Here is a 19,654-nt window from a genome sequence, read left to right on the forward strand (position 1 = left end):
CGAATGGGTAAAAAGTTTCTTCTACCTTGCCAGATTTAGGTTTTCTTGTGGATGTGAAAATCACTCCCAAAAAGTGATGAAAACATAAGAGTTTGTCACATAAACTGCAACAAATGAATGCAACAGTTTCACAGTCGCACAGTTTTCCCTGTGCTCTGTCAAAACATAAGTTTTTAACTTTTTCAAATTTTTCCGTGTGTAGACCGTCAAATCCTGCATATGTCCAAGCAAATCTGAACATGGAATTTTGGAGATCAAAGTTGATTATGTGTGAGTGCCTGAACTTTGATAATTGTCTGAAAACAAAAAATTAAACTTTTTACTCGAGGGAAGACTTGAACCAAGGACCTCTCGCCCCGCAGCTGCACACGCTAACCACGGGACCACGGCGCTCTTAGGTTCATACACACCTTAATGTTGCCTATCTTCCACATGGACTAGTCGGTTTGTATATTTTGCTTATTTTTTCATAGTTCCACACAACTTCTTCCTCTTTTCTCGATTGATCTGCGTTCAGTTTTTCAAGGCCTATCCACTGTACCAACTTATAACTAAATCTGAGGGGGGTGCGATGGGGAGGTTCCCTTGTTAGAGCCATTTGAATCCAAAACCACGCGGACTAGCACAGCCAGGAAACAAACACGTCACAAACTATTGGGTCTTATTTTCCTGCACGGTCGTAACTGTACCGTTAAGTGCACTATGCCTGTCAGTATAGACTTACCTTGTTGTGTCCACGCGTCCACATTTCAACACCTGACATGTTGCCCAGTAGAAGATAAGCATGCTCTTCTCACATGTACTTGGAGGTACTAACCGGCCTAAAACATCTAACAGCTGCAATTATTAGTCAGCAAATGAGTAAATGTTGACATAATGTTGTTCAGAATGCCGTGCTAAGTTACCAATAGAAATGTAGAAATATCTGCCTGCACTTAAATTTTACGGTAGCGGGCAGTGGTGACCTGCTTTACTCCAGCAGTGCTATTTCCGCAAGTTATACACGAGGATATTTGTTAAGATTGGGAGGTAGCAGAGAACGAATCACGCCAAGATTTCTAGTACAAGGAAAAGGGACATGAGCAGTTCTAGGTATAACAAACGGTTTTAGCCAAACTAGCAAAGGCAAGCAAGAAATTAATTTCATACATTTCTTTATACACTGAAGAGCCAAAGGGACAGGTACACCTGTCTAATATCGTGTAGGGCCCCTGCGAACACGCAGAAGTGCCGCAACACGGCATGTCTGAAGTAGTTCAAATGGCTCTGTGCACTATGGGACTTAACTTCTAAGATCATCAGTCCCCTAGAACTTAGAACTACTTAAACCTAACTAACCTAAGGACATCACACACATCCATGCCCGAGGCAGGTTTCGCACCTGCGACCGTAGCGGTCACGCGATTCCAGGCAGAAAACATCTTCCGAGATTGTCCTAAATGCTTTTTCCGAAAATTATTTCGAGCAGTTAGTCCACGAACCCACACTAATTGTAAATGGTTGCGAAAACACAATTGACCTCTTAGCCACAAACAATCCAGAGCTAATAGAGAGCGTCATGACTGATACAGGGATTAGTGATCACAAGTTAGTTGTAGCTAGGCTCAATACCGTTTCATCCAAATCCACCAGAAACAAACGCAAAATAATTTTATTTAAAAAAGCGGATAAAGTGTCACTAGAAGCTTTCCTAAGAGAGAATCTCCATTCCTTCCGAACTGACTATGCAAATGTAGACGAGATGTGGCTCAAATTCAAAGATATAATAGCAACAGCAATTGAGAGATTTATACCTCATAAATTGGTAATAGATGGAACTGATCCCCCGTGGTACACAAAACAGGTCCGAACGCTGTTGCAGAGGCAACGGAAAAAGCATGCGAAGTTCAGAAGAACGCGAAATCCCGAAGATTGGCTAAAATTTACAGACGCACGAAATTTGGCACGGTCTTCAATGCGAGATGCCTTTAATAGGTTCCACAACGAAACATTGTCTCGAAATTTGGTAGAAAATCCGAAAAAATTCTGGTCGTATGTAAAGTACACAAGCGGCAAGTCGCAGTCAATACCTTCGCTGCGCAGTGCCGATGGTACTGTTACCGACTTGTGCCGCTAAAGCGGAGTTATTGAACGCAGTTTTCCGAAATTCCTTCACCAGGGAAGACGAATGGAATATTCCAGAATTTGAAACACGAACAGCTGCTAGCATGAGTTTCTTAGGGGTTGCGAAGCAACTCAAATCGCTTGATACGGGCAAGTCTTCAGGTCCAGATTGTGTACCGTTTAGGTTCCTTTCAGATTACGCTGATACAATAGCTCCCTACTTAGCAATCATATACAACCACTCGTTCACCGATAGATCTGTACCTACAGATTGGAAAATTGCGCAGGCCGCACCAGTGTTTAAGAAGGGTAGTAGGAGTAATCCATCGAACTACAGACCTATATCATTGACGTCGGTTTGCAGTAGGGTTTTGGAGCATATACTGTATTCAAACATAATGAATCACCTCGAGGGGAACGATCTATTGATACGTAATCAGTATGGTTTCAGGAAACATCGTTCTTGTGCAACGCAGCTAGCTCTTTATTCGCACGAAGTAATGGCCGCTATCGACAGGGGATCTCAAGTTGATTCCGTATTTCTAGATTTCCGGAAAGCTTTTGACACCGTTCCTCACAAGCGACTTCTAATCAAGCTGCGGGCCTATGGGGTATCGTCTCAGTTGTCCGACTGGATTCGTGATTTCCTGTCAGGAAGGTCGCAGTTCGTAGTAATAGACGGCAAATCATCGAGTAAAACTGAAGTGATATCAGGTGTTCCCCAGGGAAGCGTCCTGGGAACTCTGCTGTTCCTGATCTATATAAATGACCTGGGTGACAATCTGAGCAGTTCTCTTAGGTTGTTCGCAGATGATGCTGTAATTTACCGTCTAGTAAAGTCATCCGAAGACCAGTATCAGTTGCAAAGCGATTTAGAAAAGATTGCTGTATGGCGTGGCAGGTGGCAGTTGACGCTAAATAACGATACGTGTGAGGTGATCCACATGAGTTCCAAAAGAAATCCGTTGGAATTCGATTACTCGATAAATAGTACAATTCTCAAGGCTGTCAATTCAACTAAGTACCTGGGCGTTAAAATTACGAACAACTTCAGTTGGAAAGACCACATAGATAGTATTGTGGGGAAGGCGAGCCAAAGGTTGCGTTTCATTGGCAGGAGACTTAGAAGATGCAACAAGTCCACTAAAGAGACGGCTTACACTACACTCGTTCGTCCTTTGTTAGAATATTGCTGCGCGGTGTGGGATCCTTACCAGGTGGGATTGACCGAGGACATCGAAAGGGTGCAAAAAAGGGCAGCTCGTTTTGTATTATCGCGTAATATGGGAGAGAGTGTGGCAGATATGATACGCGAGTTGGGATGGAAGTCATTAAAGCAAAGACGTTTTTCGTCGCGGCGAGATCTATTTACGAAATTTCAGTCACCAACTTTCTCTTCCGAATGCGAAACTATTTTGTTGAGCCCAACCTACATGGGTAGGAATGATCATCAAAATAAAATAAGAGAAATCAGAGCTCGAACAGAAAGGTTTAGATGTTCGTTTTTCCCACGCGCTGTTCGGGATTGGAATGGTAGGGAGATAGTATGATTGTGGTTCGATGAACCCTCTGCCAAGCACTTAAATGTGAATTTGCAGAGTAATCATGTAGATGCAGATGTAGATGTAGATGTAGATGTAGATGTAGATGTAGATGTAGATGTAGATGTAGCGCCTAGAACCGCACGGCCGCCCCGGCCGGCTCTGAAGTAGTGCTGGAGGGAACTGACACCAAGAGTCGTGCAGGGCTGTCCATAAATCGGTAAGGGATGGAGATCTGTTCCGAACAGCATGTTGCAAGGCATCCAAGATATGCTCAATAATGTTCATGCCTGGGGATTTTGGTGTCCAGTGGAGGTGTTGAAACTCAGAAGAGCGTTCTTGGAGTCACTCAGTAGCAATTCTGTATGTGTGGGGTGTCGCATTGTCCTGCTGGAATACACAATGGACACAAATGGATGCAAGTGAACAGACAGGATGTTTACACACGTTTCACCTGACGCATCTAGACGTGTCAGGGGTCCCATATCAATCTAACAGCACACGCCCAACGCAATTACAGGGCCTCCACCAGCTTGGCACACGTCCATCCGCTGGATACAGTTTCAGACGAAACTCGTCCGACTAGGCAACATGTTTCCATTCATCAACAGTCCAATGTCGGTGCTGACGGGCTTAGGCGAGGCATAAAGCTTTGTGTCGTACAGTCATCAAGGGTACACGAGTGAGCCTTCGGCTCCGAAGGCCCATATCGATGATGTTTCAAAAAAATGGTTCAAATGGCTCTGAGCGCTTTGGGACTTAACTGCTGAGATCATCAGTCCCCTAGAACTTAGAACTACTTAAACGTAACTAACCTAAAGACATCACTCACATCCATGCCCGAGGCAGGATTCGAACCTGCCACCGTAGCGGCCGCGCAGTTCCAGATTGTAGCGCCTAGAACCGCTCGGCCACGACGGCCGGCTGATGATGTTTCGTTGAATGGTCCTCACGCTGACACTTGTTGATGGCCCAGTATTGAAATCTGCAGCAATTTGTGGAAGGGTTGAACCTCCGTCAACCTCGTCGTTGGTCCCGTTCTTTCAGGATCTTTCTCCAACCGCAACGATGTCGGAGACTTTATGTTTCACCGGGTTGCTGTTCACGGTACATTCGTGAAATGGTCGCACGGGAAAAACCCCACTTCTTCGCTCCTCGGAGATGTTGTGTCCCATCGCTCCTGAGCTATAACACTACGTTCAAACTTACTTAAATCTTGATAACCTGCCATTGTAGCAGCAGTAACTGATCGCACAACTGCGCCGACACTAGTTGTCTTATATAGGCGTTGCCGACCACATCGCGGTATTCTGCCTGTTTACATATCTCTGCATTTGAATATGCTTGACCATATGAGTTCCTTCGACGCTCCGGTGTATTAGCAATGTATAAAATAGAATTATTTTTCTGTTACCGTCCGTTGCAGATATTACTTATTCTGTTACTTCCAAACTAACTACAGGTTTTCATATCTACATTTGTTTCGTCGCCGTAGTGGATGACAGTCTGATTTGTCCTCAACTTTGAAGAAGATTGTTCCGCATGAGGTATTCCATTTGCACAAATATTTGACTGTCAAGAAAATCCTTACCCCAAAATAATTTTATCTGTCAATGAGAAAAACTTCTAAAATAAAAGAAGGGGAAATGTAGCTTGTTTGATAAGAGCACTGCGTGCGGAAAACAAAGATTCTGGGTTCGAGTCCCGGTATGGCATACAGGAAGTTCCAAAATAGCGAACACTCCAATACAGAGTGATTCATTTTGGAGTCTAACACGCTTCCCATTGAGACAGACTGTGAAGAGAGAGAGGTATAAAATTAGAAACAGCGCACGCTGTAGCACTGTAAGTTTGTGTGTAGGCCAGGAGGAGGAGAGGTGGTTTCAGCAGCCCCACGTCACCCTACGCCGGCGTGTGTGTGTTGCAGACGGAGCAGTTCACCGTGCTGTGGATCCTGTTCGCCAGCATCGTCCTGGGCAACGCCGCCGTGCTCGTCGCGCTGCTCGTCAACAAGGCGCGCAAGTCGCGCATGAACTTCTTCATCATGCACCTCGCGCTCGCCGGTGAGTCTACAGCAGATATAGCGCAGATTTAGCGCTTCAGTGCTTTAAAATCTTTGCAATGATTGGAAATGCATGTTCTGTCTTTCCATGTTCAGGCGAATTGCCGGAGTCTCTTCTTTTCTTTATTTTTGTTTCATCTCCTTCGCCCCTTACGTGCTGGGATGTGGCTGTAGCGGCACCGTCAAGCGAGGAGCGATCAACAAGTGGAAATGGAAATGATCCGATGCTTCTCGACAAAGCGTAGGGGAACGATGTGGCAGACCCGCACCGCCATACTTGACAAGGTCCTAATGGAGATAGTTTGCTGTTTCGGTCCTCCGACAGTAATGGGGATGAATGATGATGATGAGGGCGACACAGAAACAGTCATCTTGGGGCAGGTGAAAATCCCTGACCTCGCCGGGAATCGAACCCGGGACCCTGTGCTCTGGAAGCGAGAACGTTACCGCGAGACCACGAGCGGTGGACAGTTCAACAAGTAATGCAACAATTTGTTTCTCGGCCAATTTCGGTTGGAAAAATGCGAATTGTGGGACATCATAGAATTTTCCCACCTCAGCCCCTATAGCTTCATGAAGTTTCGATAGGTGGAAAAATAGCATTCAAAATGGCATCTGTGACGGAGGTGCGTTCCAACCAGAGAGCTGTCATTGAGTTCCTTTCGCGCGGAAAACCAGGGCATCGCAGATATTCATAGGCGTTTGCAGAATGTCTTCTGAGACACAGCAGTGACGAAACGCACGGTGAGTCGTTGGGCGAGGCATCTATCGTTATCTCGTACCTGTCCAGTCTCCAACGTGCTGGCCGGCTGCACACAGCTGTGACTCCTGCAGTGTTGAAACGTGCGGATACTCTCGTTCGATAAATTTAACTCCATTTTGGGATCACTGGCATTGGCGTCTGGTGGATTAAATTTAATAATAATTTAATAATACTGTACCACAGCCCTCATTTTGATTTTATTTTGTTAGGCAACCAGTTTCATCGTTCCAGTCACTTGATCTTCAGGCCTGTCACATCGGTGACACCAAGTACCACTCTTGCTTCTATAAGACAGTGCACAAATATTCGTATTTGGTTCCTTAGGTATCCGAACTTCAAGAGAATGTGTTCTCTTCACACATTTGACAGCAACATGCTCATGCTCGTGAAATTCGGATATCTACAGAACCAGATACGAATATTGGTGCCTTGTCTTACACATGCGCGAGTGGTGATTGGTGTCATTAGTGCGACGGGTGTGAAGATGACGTAACTGGAGCGTCGAAACTGGTTGCGTAATAGAACAAAATCAAAATAACTTGTTGGTACAGTATTTGTCATTCAAGTTGATCGACGGATCACGACCAAAGCTCGCTCCTGAACTGGCTGTCTCTGTTGCTAGCGCTGACGCACTCAAAGGTGTGCGCCGACTGGGTCCTTCCTGGGATCCTGCACCTTCCGACTTCCATCTGTTTGGCCCAATGAAGGATGCACTCCGTGAGAAGCAGTACGAGGTGCATTCAAGTTCTAAGGCCTCCGATTTTTTTTCTAATTAACTACTCACCCGAAATCGATGAAACTGGCATTACTTCTCGACATGATCGCCCTGCAGACGTACACATTTTTCACAATGCCGACGCCATGATTCCATGGCAGCGGCAAAGGCTTCTTTAGGAGTCTGTTTTGACCACTGGAAAATCACTGAGGCAATAGCAGCACGGCTGGTGAATGTGCGGCCACGGAGAGTGTCTTTCATTGTTTGAAAAAGCCAAAAGTCACTAGGAGCCAGGTCAGGTGAGTAGGGAGCATGAGGAATCACTTCAAAGTTGTTATCACGAAGAAACTGTTGCATAACGTTAGCTCGATGTGCAGGTGCGTTGTCTTGGTGAAACAGCACACGCGCAGCCCTTCCCGGACGTTTTTGTTGCAGTGCAGGAAGGAATTTGTTCTTCAAAACATTTTCGTAGGATGCACCTGTTACCGTAGTGCCCTTTGGAATGCAATGGGTAAGGATTATGCCCTCGCTGTCCCAGAACATGGACACCATCATTTTTTCAGCATTGGCGGTTACCTGAAATTTTTTGGTGGCGGTGAAACTGTGTGCTTCCACTGAGCTGACTGGCGCTTTGTTTCTGGATTGAAAACTGGCATCCACGTCTCATCCATTGTCACAACCGACGAGAAGAAAGTCCCATTCATGCTGTCGTTGCGCGTCAACATTGCTTGGCAACATGCCACACGGGCAGCCACGTGGTCGTCCGTCAGCATTCGTGGCACCCACCTGGATGACACTTTTCGCATTTTCAGGTCGTCATGCAGCATTGTGTGCACAGAACCCACAGAAATGCCAACTCTGGAGGTGATCTGTTCAACAGTCATTCGGCGATCCCCCAAAACAATTCTCTCCACTTTCTCGATCATGTCGTCAGACTGGCTTGTGCGAGCCCAAGATTGTTTCGGTTTTTGTCACACGATGTTCTGCCTTCATTAAACTGTCGCACCCACGAACACACTTTCGACACATCCATAACTCCACCACCACATGTCTCCTTCAACTGTCGATGAATTTCAATTGGTTTCACACCACGCAAATTCAGAAAACGAATGATTGCACGCTGTTCAAGTAAGGAAAACGTCGCCATTTTAAGTATTTAAAACAGTTCTCATTCTCGCTGCGGGCGGTAAAATTCCATCTGCCGTACGATGCTGCCATCTCTGGGACATATTGACAATGAACGCGGCCTCATTTTAAAACAATGCGCATGTTTCTATGTCTTTCCAGTCCGGAGAAAAAAAATCGGAGGCCTTAGAACTTGAATGCACCTTGTATATGGATGATGGGAAGTTTATTGATGCAGCAAGACGTTGGCATCAACGCCGATCACGAGTGGCACCAAGCAGGCATACAGGCCCTCCTAGCGCAAGGCTGTCGCATTGCGAGCTAACATCCCAAAGACGTTCGGACTCACTTGTCGTTGCTCTCCGTCGAGATGTCTTGGCTCAAACTCGTTTAGGGGCTAAACCGCTGAACCGCACGTTTCGCATTACACGCCCTAAATTAGACACTTGTGACCCTTCGGTTAAATTGTCTGGCTAATGGCAAGTTTGCGAAATACAAAGTTAACATAACATATAATAACAGTAATAATAATATCGACAAGTAAATTAACGACCCAGAAATGATGTAGGCCACACAGTTGCGATTTAGTTAGAATAAAGTTTATTCAGAAAGCAAACTAATAGCGAAAGTGGTCGTATTTAGAGTTACTGTTACACTCGAGCGCAAATCCATTTGACATAGTTCTATCATTCATAATCTAATTGCGAAATACAAATTATCTACGCGCAAAGTTCACAACAGGCACGCGGCTGCTCACCGCTCAGAGACCAAGTCCCGCGATACCACACGACGCGAAGTTTTCTAAGTCGTTCCACTTCCTAGCTGCCTAAAGACCGACTGTCCGCTTTCGCGTCTCGATCCGAACTGTACCCTTTGGTGTCTCTAGCCGAACTGTCCGCCTTTGCGTCTGCACCAGCACTGTGCCTCTGCCCGTTTCCGACCGCGTTTCTCGCGCGCCGAACATCTCCGCTCAGCTGACTAGGGCAGTTCCCTTTCCGTCCATCTCATTGGCTGCAGCTTATTCTACATTGCTTTACATTTTAACATATTTAAATAATGAAAGCTTGACCACTTTCACGTTCTAAATAAAGTAACAATAATATCCATTACATATTAAACATTAAATTCTTTTACTTAAAACCAATACAATTTCCTTCTTAACTTTGAATGCCACGGCCAGTAGCCTTGCACCAATGTGATTTCTGATAAATAAATAAAGAACAAAAGGAACTATTATGCAATAAGCTTTACAACAAATATTCTATTACCAAATGATTCAGTAGGGTGGCATGCTGTCATCGTTAAGTGTGTTTTGTGTGGAGGAAATGATGATCTGATGCTTAACTGAAAATACTGATAATTTAAATTTACTATATCTTTTGAACAAGTTAAGTTACAGAGTTGATAACTACAACGTTTGTCATTTTAATGATGCACTTCTATATGAAATATCGATCGCTATCCACCAAAGCGTTCAGATTTTAGCATTCAGGTCTTTGTTATAAAACTTGTTAATTTCACTTTAACAGTAAATCCTAAACTATTATAGATACGATCAATTTTCAAAATTTATTGGGATCACCATGAAAATTTATGAAGGATGGTATATTAAAATGACTGTGGCTTAATTCCCTCAATCGCTACAGATTTAAATAGTTTTCATACATGTTTCCCTTTGTGACCGATCTTAGGTCCGCCATATTTAACACTGCTACGTCTCCTTGGCCACAGAAGCCTGGTATTGGGTTTCCCTATGACGTAGGTACTCGTCTGTCTCGCTCACATACTTCAGTGCTTAGGCCTCAATAGACGGTAGACGCCTGTGAGTTTCCCCACCTCGTGGTGAATCTGCGCCCTTTGTGGCATCCGGTCCTGAACGACGGGGTTCGATTCACAATTCCTGAAGGCTGACTCTTTCGGCTATGTACTTAAATGAGAGCGCAATGCTCGTTAACTCACAGCATTGAACGGAAAATCTGGGTTTTGTGGCCAGAAGAGTGGGGAATTATATGGCGTATCGCAATCCTGAATAAAACCAACCTGCTTTCAGAAAAAAATGTCTTGCATTACTTCCTGAACGCCTCAGGTACATACACGAGTACGGAAACAGTAACTTAAAATACAAAATATTTACAAATTATTTTAAATTTAATGAAGGTTTTTTTACATAAAATACACTCAATTTCCTTCCTATCTTTTAAATTAAAACAGAAGAAAGCGAAAATACGAAGGGACTTCAAAGTACAGAAGTCATCCCACGCTAAGACCATTTCACAAAAAAATGGTGAATTGTTAGAATGGTTTGCTGCATACACAGTTGTGCTGCGGTACGGAAACAGATACACCAAATTGTGGTAGTGAAACAGTAGGCCAGTAGGATACGCACTCCAAACATGAAATGCACGGGACAGTGCGATTCCTCTAAACGAAACATCTAAATTGCACTCATAGTGGAGTTCTGGCGGTGTGTGGACTAAATGTTGCGTCGCATACAGCCCTAGTGAAATTGTGGCAACATCTCGTCCAGGGCCGGACATACGTGGGTGATGGTGATCGGAAGGGAAGATCGGTGACATCGACCACAGACGACAATGTCCCGGCAATCGAGAAACTAATTCCAGCGGCTTTCGAATGCCTCGTTGGTCAAGGAGCAGATTTCTATCGTCGAGGAGCTGAATGTTCCGACCGTTGTTTACAGACACTTCATCATTATGTTGAAAAATAGTGCCACGTATCTGTCTCATTTTGAATTGCAGCGCAGCATTCAATAAAAATCACTCGGCCTACTATAGTAATGCGTAACTTACTTCCTGAAACACTGTTGTAAAAACGTCAAGAACACATTTAAAACACTTTGTAGAAACGATGAGAAAAGGAGCAATGAGCATTCGTTAAAAGTTATACCAGCGCTGGGAAAAAATTGTTTTTTTTTTTGTTTGGGGGGGGGGGGAGGAAGTTAGGTGTTCAGCGGGATAGAAAGGCGTGTGTATAAGTGCAGACCTCTGATAGGAAGTATCGATGGGGGGGGGGGGGGGGAGGAGGATGTAGAGTAATAATATGAAGGGGAAAAGGTGTGGGAGGGAAAGGTAAAGGGGGAAGCCGTTACGACGTATGATAGGGGGGCTGAAATTACAGTTAATGGAATGGATAAATATCGGTACGTATTTCGTTGTGTGGAAGAGGCAGACAGTTAAAATTTCGTTGGGAGATAATGTGGAGTATGTAGGTGTAGGGGTTAGTGTAATTTGTTAGTGTAGGATCTGCAGTGTAACAGGATTAAAAATTAGAGTAGAAGAATAAGACTATTAAAGTCAGTCTGCAGATTATACAATTTGTACATAGGTGTTCACTGTGAGTGCGGAGAAGGGGAGAACTGGAGTCTCGCAGTTTGTCTCGTCAGCGGCGCCGTACATTTAAATTCCCGCGACGGTCCCACAGTCACCTGATGTAACAGTCGCCGTCCACCGCTGCCTCTCGAAGTGCGAAGTGTCTTCCGTCTTAAGGTGTCCGATGAAGATTGCCAAGCAGCACTCACAGTAAACCCACATTCCGATTAAAGAGATTTGGTATAACTCGCATTTCAATTGTCTCCTTAATAATGCTTTTCCAGAAACTACTCGCTGAGCAGTGTGTACGTGTGTGCATGTTGGTGGCTGAATAGGTGTGTATGAGAGAGAAAGAGAGAGAGAGAGAAAGAGAGAGAGAGAGACTGTTAGTGTTGTTTTAACTCCCAGGCATCCAGACATTCAGCTTCACCAACCGCTGGGACGCACTTACGAAGTTTGACTTCTCATAAGAGTTTATTTCTCCGTTAATTCGATAAGCAGCCGCTCAGACTGTGGTTGACAAATGGCGAAGCCCTTAACGGTGGCCGCTCCAGCCCTTTTGTTCCTCCCCTTCATTGCTGTGATTTATTCTCCATGATGGTCCTGCACTGGCTTTAAAACGGATGTAAATTACTCAGACGAATTAGCCTGCCAGTTCCACAAATGATGATAAATGAGCATCTGAGAATCTCCTGTTATCCTATTGTTGTCAATTTAGAGGACCCCGCCGCCAGCACCAACATTCGCTTTTCGAGCTGAGAATCCTCGCCCATCAGACTCATTTTAAGTGGCTCTGCTCACTCTTTTAGTATCGTTCAGGATCAATTGTGTTTGTTTATCGCAGTTTTATTATGTTTTTACGTCCTTGAACGGTATCTATTTCACTATATTTTTTTTATATTTAATGTACTAGTTTACAGTAGAATGAGAGGAATGCCTGACGACGATCCTATAAAGTCGGAATTCGTCATAAAATGAAAGAAAAAAATTGCACTAAAAGACGTTTCGTATTTTACAAGTCTGTGCCGGAAGGTACATCTCGTACCACAGTCATTTTGTCCCCTTCTGACCCGAATAGTCTATGTAAAGAACGATTGTCCACAAGCCTCTGACAGCGCTCTAATTTCGCTAATTTCCTTTTTGAAACTGAACATGCACGGAATTTCAACGCTAAATTTTAAAGGCCTCGGCTATCTGCGCCGACTCCATTTAGGGTAACATTACACTCGCATCCCAGGTTCACGTTACGTCATTTCGACGTCTCACCCCTATGTCCAAGGTGTCAGGAGCTGTCCATCAACTTCCGACATCGTTGGAAAATGCCATATTGGATTTCGCAGTTTTTAAATTAAGGTCGCATTTCGTGAATATTGTATAATAACTTGTATCCTATGAATAAATGCTGATTCAAAACAAGAACGTATCTAAGATCTCTCGAAAACGCGTCCGTATTGGTACAATTCCTTGTAATAAAATGACGAATAATGTCATATTTGTGGTTAAAGAATTTTCGTACTTAACTGTTTTCATGTCAAAACTTACATATTATGAAAGTGTGCTATTTCAAGGAAACGGCACATTTTTCATGTATAAAAACAGCCGTTCTAGGTACGATTTGTTACAATTAAACGACATGTAATGACAAGTAGGACTCAAAAGTTTCGCGAGTTCATTAAGGTGGAGTTAGGAAGTGCAAAGGAGATGGTTCGTGTGGTGCTGTTTCCATTTTTCGCCACCTTGGCGTTCCTAAAATATTCTAGGACTTTCTTATTTATTTAATAGAAGTACTGTCTATAATATTCGATATTATGTACTTGCAACAGCACTGCCTCTCTCTCTCTCTCTCTCTCTCTCTCTCTCTCTCTCTCTCTCTCCCTCCCTCTCTCTCTCCCTCCCTCTTTCTCTCTTTTTGTGTCTCCAGCGCCTGGACCATCTGGTAAAAGAAGCTACCACTTCGGATAAAAAGTTTAGATAAGGTGACATATTTGCAAGAGAATGAAAAGGTAACTTAGGCGCCCATAATATCAAACAAGGATGTCGTCGGTTAAAGTACATCTTTAACCACCATATGACGTTCTTCCCCATATTATTACAACAAATTGTACCAATAGCATCGCGTTTTCGAGAGATCGTTGATGTGCAGATGTTTTGAAACAGCATTTATTCATTGGTGTAAGTTAAGCTGTCCCGCTTTAATTCGTCTGCTAGAATGGCTACCCACCCATTCCAATTACCGGACAACTCCTGAAATTAATTTTCTGACTTTCTAAAAATAAAGATGTTGTTGAGACATCTTAATGAACAATGTTGGACATACATGTATACATAATTAGATTCAGTGCTGGATGGCTTCAATTTGATGCTTGTAAATCAGCAGTTGATGAGCGCATATTAGGAAACACAGTTAGTCCCACTTTTTCAGTAAGTTCAGAAATTTAATTTTTAAAACCCTTTAATCTCTCCCTTAGCCATAGCCCAGTTGAGAGAAACGCATTATTGACTCTCATAAACGACGTAATTTCGAACTAAATATATCACGCAGTAAAGAAAAAGTGTAGCGTCCAGTTTTCTCTAATTGACGCGAATGTTATTGTTTTCAACGTCATTTCGCCTCGGGTGTTGCGAACCGAACGATTTGAAAGTCGATAGACAGCTCTTCCCGTCTCCAACAAAGCAGTGACGTCAAGAATATTTCATGTGCACCTTACGTATTGTGAATTTAGTGTTACCCCTCCTTTACATGCGTGCAAGTGCAGCGTGCGCCTGTCTTCTGTTACCTTCCATAGTACAGTGCTCCGACGTGGTTCAATGCGACAGTCATCTCTGTGTAGCAGTGATTGGAATATCTCACGGAACTCAAAGTCTCTTGATTTGTGAGAACCAGTCAGAGGTTACGCTATCAAATTTCAGTTTAGGGAGAACGTAGTCAAGGCAGTAGACACAGTTGGCCGCTAGATTCTGTCGAGTGTGGACGATGACCTGCCGTTTCATAATGACTGGCTGAGACCGCTTTATGTTCACGGCTTAAGCCGCGTTCTCAAGCGTGCTTCACTCACAGTTCCGACTGGACGTGATCTTTTTCAATTATGTTTCTTGGGAGCTGATTTCTCGCGTCACCTGCTTGTCTAAATTGGATTGAACACCATATTCCTTTGTGTTAGGTGAGGAAACATGAGCCCATATGGATCCAGATATCCAGTTGTGCTTCTCATATCCATGAGTCCTCGAGCAAATCAGTCCCTCTCTCTCAGTTAAAAGTAGGAAGAACGATTTAATTTCGTTATTTTTTGGTCTTGTTACATGCAGACGCTCTTGATAAATTCTGATGCAGTATTGAGGCAAATTTTAACCACATACACCAGGTTATCTGTCTTGTAAAAAAATTTTTTGGTATACCAGAAACTGTTTCTAGCGCAATTTGAATTCGCCTCTTCATCGGATTTAAAAAATTTCCTTTTTTTGAACTTTCCAATCACGTAGATATTATGTATGCATCAGTATTCGGTTTCCTCATGACACCTGGTTCTTTTTAACTGCCCCCGCAGGGGGCTTCCGTCTTGGGAGTATGTGGGTGGCAACCACACGGGCCCTTAGCTTAGTCTGGCATTACTTCCACTTACTTGTGCCAAGCTTCTCCTGTTTCCTTTCCTATCTGGCCTCCCTTGGCCAACTCTTGGTTTCTTCGACCCCAACGGTATTAGGTTTCCGAGGCCCAAGGGTGTCTTTCACTTTCCTCTCTAGTATCTATTATCTACCCTTCGACCAAACGGTGAAGCGAGCGGAAGAAGAATCTTATATCCCAGGTTCTCAACGATCGTGGACGTGGAAGAGGTCATGCCAAACTGGCTGTAAAGGCGCCGCTCAGCCATCATTGAGCTCGCGGCAATTCGTTGCAGTTCTGGTACCTGAAGTCACATGTCACATACATATGTGCCGTGATGAATTGTTCCAGAATCATAGTGTGTGGGTCACTTCCTCGCAAGCTGTAATCCACCTTACACAAATTCACGTTAATGGCAATTTCTCCTGTCATTTTCTCTAAAGACCAATGGCGATGGGATAAGGACGATGGTAGCAGGCTCCGAGTGAGGCTGGAAGCTACTAGTCTGGACCTGCACATTGGCGGCAGGTGTGTGATGGTCGCCTTCCTCAGAACCCGTGTGACTACTCGGGAATCCGGGCGCAGCAGAGATCACGCACTTCAAATGGCTCTAAGCACTACGGGACTTCATATCTGAGCTCATCAGTCCCCTAGAACTTAGAACTGCTTAAACCTAACTAACCTAAGGATATCACACACATCCATGCCAGACGCAGGATTCAAATCTGTGACCATAAAGGTTGCGCGGTTCTAGACTGATGCGCCTAGAACCGCTCGGCCACACCGGCCGACTCCTGATCTTACTCTTCGATTTCAATGAATGCACCAGGTAAAGAAACAATCACCATGCGTGCATAACGAAAACTCTTTCCAATCAGGAAGCTACCTCAGATCTTCAGCCCACACTTCTACGTCTAATTTGCTGTATACTTCTTTTCCATAAAAGAAGAAAAATAGATTACGCACCGCTTACTCACTCACAAGAAATTTTTTTCATTGCTAGTGTAGAAGGGTGGGAAGACGGAGGGGGGGGGGGGGGGGGAGTAGGAGGAGGCCGGTGGTAAAAGTAATTTAAGAAATGAGGACATCCGTATTTTTCGGTCAGTTGCTCCTTCTCAACAACGAGTCATAATCTTTTGTCATTAGTACTACCTACATCGCCAAGGGACTTTCATCACATTTCCTCAGCAACTGCCACCATCATATCATACATCAAATATTGTATAAAAATTTGAGGTATTGTATATTGTGAAATCCCTTGTGAGTAGAAGTTTACACTGGTACAGAAAACTAATAATGTGCTAGCAACATCTTTTGGATCTAAGCTATAAATTTAATATGTACAACCTCGTTAACCTCAAACGAAAAGCAATGGGTGTTAACAAGCTCATACACTCAATTCAACAAAGGAGGACCTGAGACAGGTGATCACTCAACTCCGTGAGTACTCTGCCACACCGTTGCTGCTATTTATTTTCTCACCGTAGATTATTCACTGATTACCATGGTGACCTCCACCTTTGTGCGAGTGGCTCTCCGGTCGTGGACGAGGTGGCGTTGCTGTCACGAGATATGCTTTAGTAAAAAGACTGAAAATGAAATTCAAACCGTTATCAACCTCTAATTGCAGAATCAGTTTCATATTAAATGAAAAAGGCGTGCGAATTTTTGGTATTATGCATACATTATCAATCAACAAGCGTGAAATTCACCCACCTAACTTAGAAAATCTTAACTTGGTTTCAGAAGTTCGAAGTTAGATGGGTGAGATTTTACACCTACTGGTTGCTAATCTGTACACAATATTTCTCGTTACTGCATCGAACTAGGTACTTTAACATTTTTTAAATATCATAGATACTTAATAAATGACAGTAATTATAATACGAGGAAGAGTAATAAAGTTAATAGAATAAAAAGTGATCTGAATGTATGTCATGATAATGTAACAGTCCTGACTTAGACGGTCAACATCTAAATCTAAAGACAAGGCAACGAGGGCTGTCGAACTGTACGTAGATCCACGCGTCGTCATGAACACAGTGATGTTACTAGCGACACGTTGTTGACGGTGAGGTGTCCGGAAGCGCTTGACACTCTTAACTGCAGTTCATAAAAAAACCACCTGCGGAGAGAACGATGGTTGATAATTGGTTGGAAAACCTTTTAGAGTGCAATAATACTTCGAATTATCATATAACTTTTTGAGTTCAGATGTTCTTGAAAAATCTCTTATTCAAAAGAAATTAGTTCTGAATATGGATTACGGAATGATTTCTATTATGGGCATTAGTTGTCTCAGATACTACTGAGAGAGCTAACATTTTGAAATGTCACTTACTGCAGGAAATCTGAGGTTACAAGCGTTGAGGAATGTCTCATCTCTAACAAGTTGTTCCCTGATATTTATAGTACCGCGGTATTAATTTGCGTCTGGAGTTAATGTGATACACATCAGTCGAACGACTGTGTCCGCAGCTCGTGGTCTAGAGGCTATTGTTGGTGTCTCTGGATCACGGGGTCCCGGGTTAGATTCCTGGTCGGGTTGGAGATTTTCTCCACCCGGGGTTGTTGTTGTTGTTTTTCTTTTGGGGAAGAGACCAAACTACGAGGTCATCGGTCTCATCGGATTAGGGAAGGACGGGGAAGGAATTCGGCGGTGCCCTTTCAAAGGAACCATCCCGGCATTTGCCTGGAGCGATTTAGGGAAATCACGGAAAACCTAAATCAGGACGGCCGGACGCGGGATTGAACCCTCGTCCTCCCGAATGCGAGTCCAGTGTTCCACCCGGGGATTGGGTGTTTGTGGTGCCCTCATCATTTCATCACCAAAATCATCATTCACGACAGTGGCTCGACTGAACTGTGTAAAAAATTGGACTGTGGAAAAACTGGGACTTTGTACAGGCGCTGATGGCCGCGCAGTTGAGCGCCCCACAAACCAGATATCGTCATCATCAAACGACTGCACCGAAAAGTGATTAGAGGACCCGTAAGTAAGTTACGTTATGTAGGTTGCGCGCCAATCAGGCGGTAAGTAATCAGGTGGTTAAAAGGTTGCTTTATTTACTCTATTTCATGTTGCCAAATTTTGCTACTTTAATTTCTGCTACTGCTCATTACATCTTTCTTCCGTTTACTCTAATGTATAGCTGTAGTCATGAGGTTGACCATTCCATACGAGAAAACAGGCAGTTTTTTTCTGTCTTTCACTCAGGTTACCAGTTTCTGCAGCCTATCTCATCTATGACACCCTTTCACCCTGGATTTTAATCGCGCTCCTGAACATTTTTTTTATTTCCCTAATCGCTTCTCCGGCTTATAGAGAGAACAGTAGACACGAAAGACTAAGTCCCTGTTTTGAATCCTTTCCAAAAAAAAATGTTAAAATGTGTGTGAAATCTTATGGGACTTAACTTCTAAGGTAATCAGTCCCTAAGCTTACACACTAATTAAACTAAATTATTCTAAGGACAAACACACACACCCATGCCCGAGGGAGGACTCGAACCTCCTCCAGGACCAGCCGCACACTTTGTTCTTGGTGTTCTGTCCTTATTTTTCCCTCTTGGTTCTTGAACATCACTTTACATTACATCATTTTACATTGTCGTTTTTGCGAATTTATAAATCCTATGACGATGTCTCGATTTTTCTCAAGTCTTGGTTCCATTATCAAACGTAACGTCAAAACTGTCTCTTTGATGCCATTACCTTTTCTAAAGCCAAATGTATTGTCAACGAACAGATCAATTTTATTTTCCATTCTTTAGTATATAATCATTGTCAGCAACTCGAATGCATGAGCTGTTAAGCAGATTGTTTTGACACTTCTCGCACTTACCTGTCCTTGCTGTCTTCCGGATAGTGTGTATGATATTTTTCTGTAAGTCTGCAGTCTCAAAGGTTCTACTGCACCAACTTGAATAGTCGTTTTGTTACTAGTTCACCAATGTTTTTTAAATCTAAAATATGTCTAAAGAAATCCTACAAAGTCCTGTTAAATTCTGACTATAATACTGCAATCACTATGTTTTCCTTATCGGTTCCCATTTCTTCCCATATCACGTCATCAAGTTATTTCCTCAACCTCGTAAAGCCCTGCAGTATACTCGTTTCACCTATCCATCCTGTCCTCTGCATTTAACATTGGATTCCTTATTGTACTCATAATTTTGATGTATGCAACCGAAGGCTGTTTTGATTTTTCTGTGTAGAGCATCAGTCCTACCGTCAACTGTTTCTTTCTCCATTTTTTCGCATTTTTCCTGTAACCATTGCCTCATGGCTTCTCTACACTTCCTATTTACTTTATTCCTTAGTGACTTATTCCTGTTGTCTTCTGAAAATTATTGTACTTCTTTCTTTCGTCGATCAATTGAAGTATTTCATCTGTTATCCAAAGTTTCGACGCAATT

The 19,654-nt window shown here is 43.4% G+C and overlaps 1 protein-coding gene across 1 annotated transcript in view; it reads left to right on the top strand.

The window, feature by feature from the left end:
* Nucleotides 1-5,585: 5,585 nt before the first annotated feature.
* The window catches only part of LOC126101403 (cardioacceleratory peptide receptor-like), a gene marked incomplete at its 3' end in the record, with an annotated part of 348,677 nt that continues 334,608 nt past the window's right edge, over nt 5,586-19,654 (top strand). Inside the window, exon 1 of the mRNA XM_049912066.1 lies at nt 5,586-5,707. Within this exon, the coding sequence (XP_049768023.1) occupies nt 5,674-5,707 (34 nt within the window). The remainder of the gene's footprint in view (nt 5,708-19,654) is intronic.

This window comes from Schistocerca cancellata, chromosome 9, assembly GCF_023864275.1.
Source record: "Schistocerca cancellata isolate TAMUIC-IGC-003103 chromosome 9, iqSchCanc2.1, whole genome shotgun sequence".
NCBI lineage: Eukaryota > Metazoa > Arthropoda > Insecta > Orthoptera > Acrididae > Schistocerca > Schistocerca cancellata.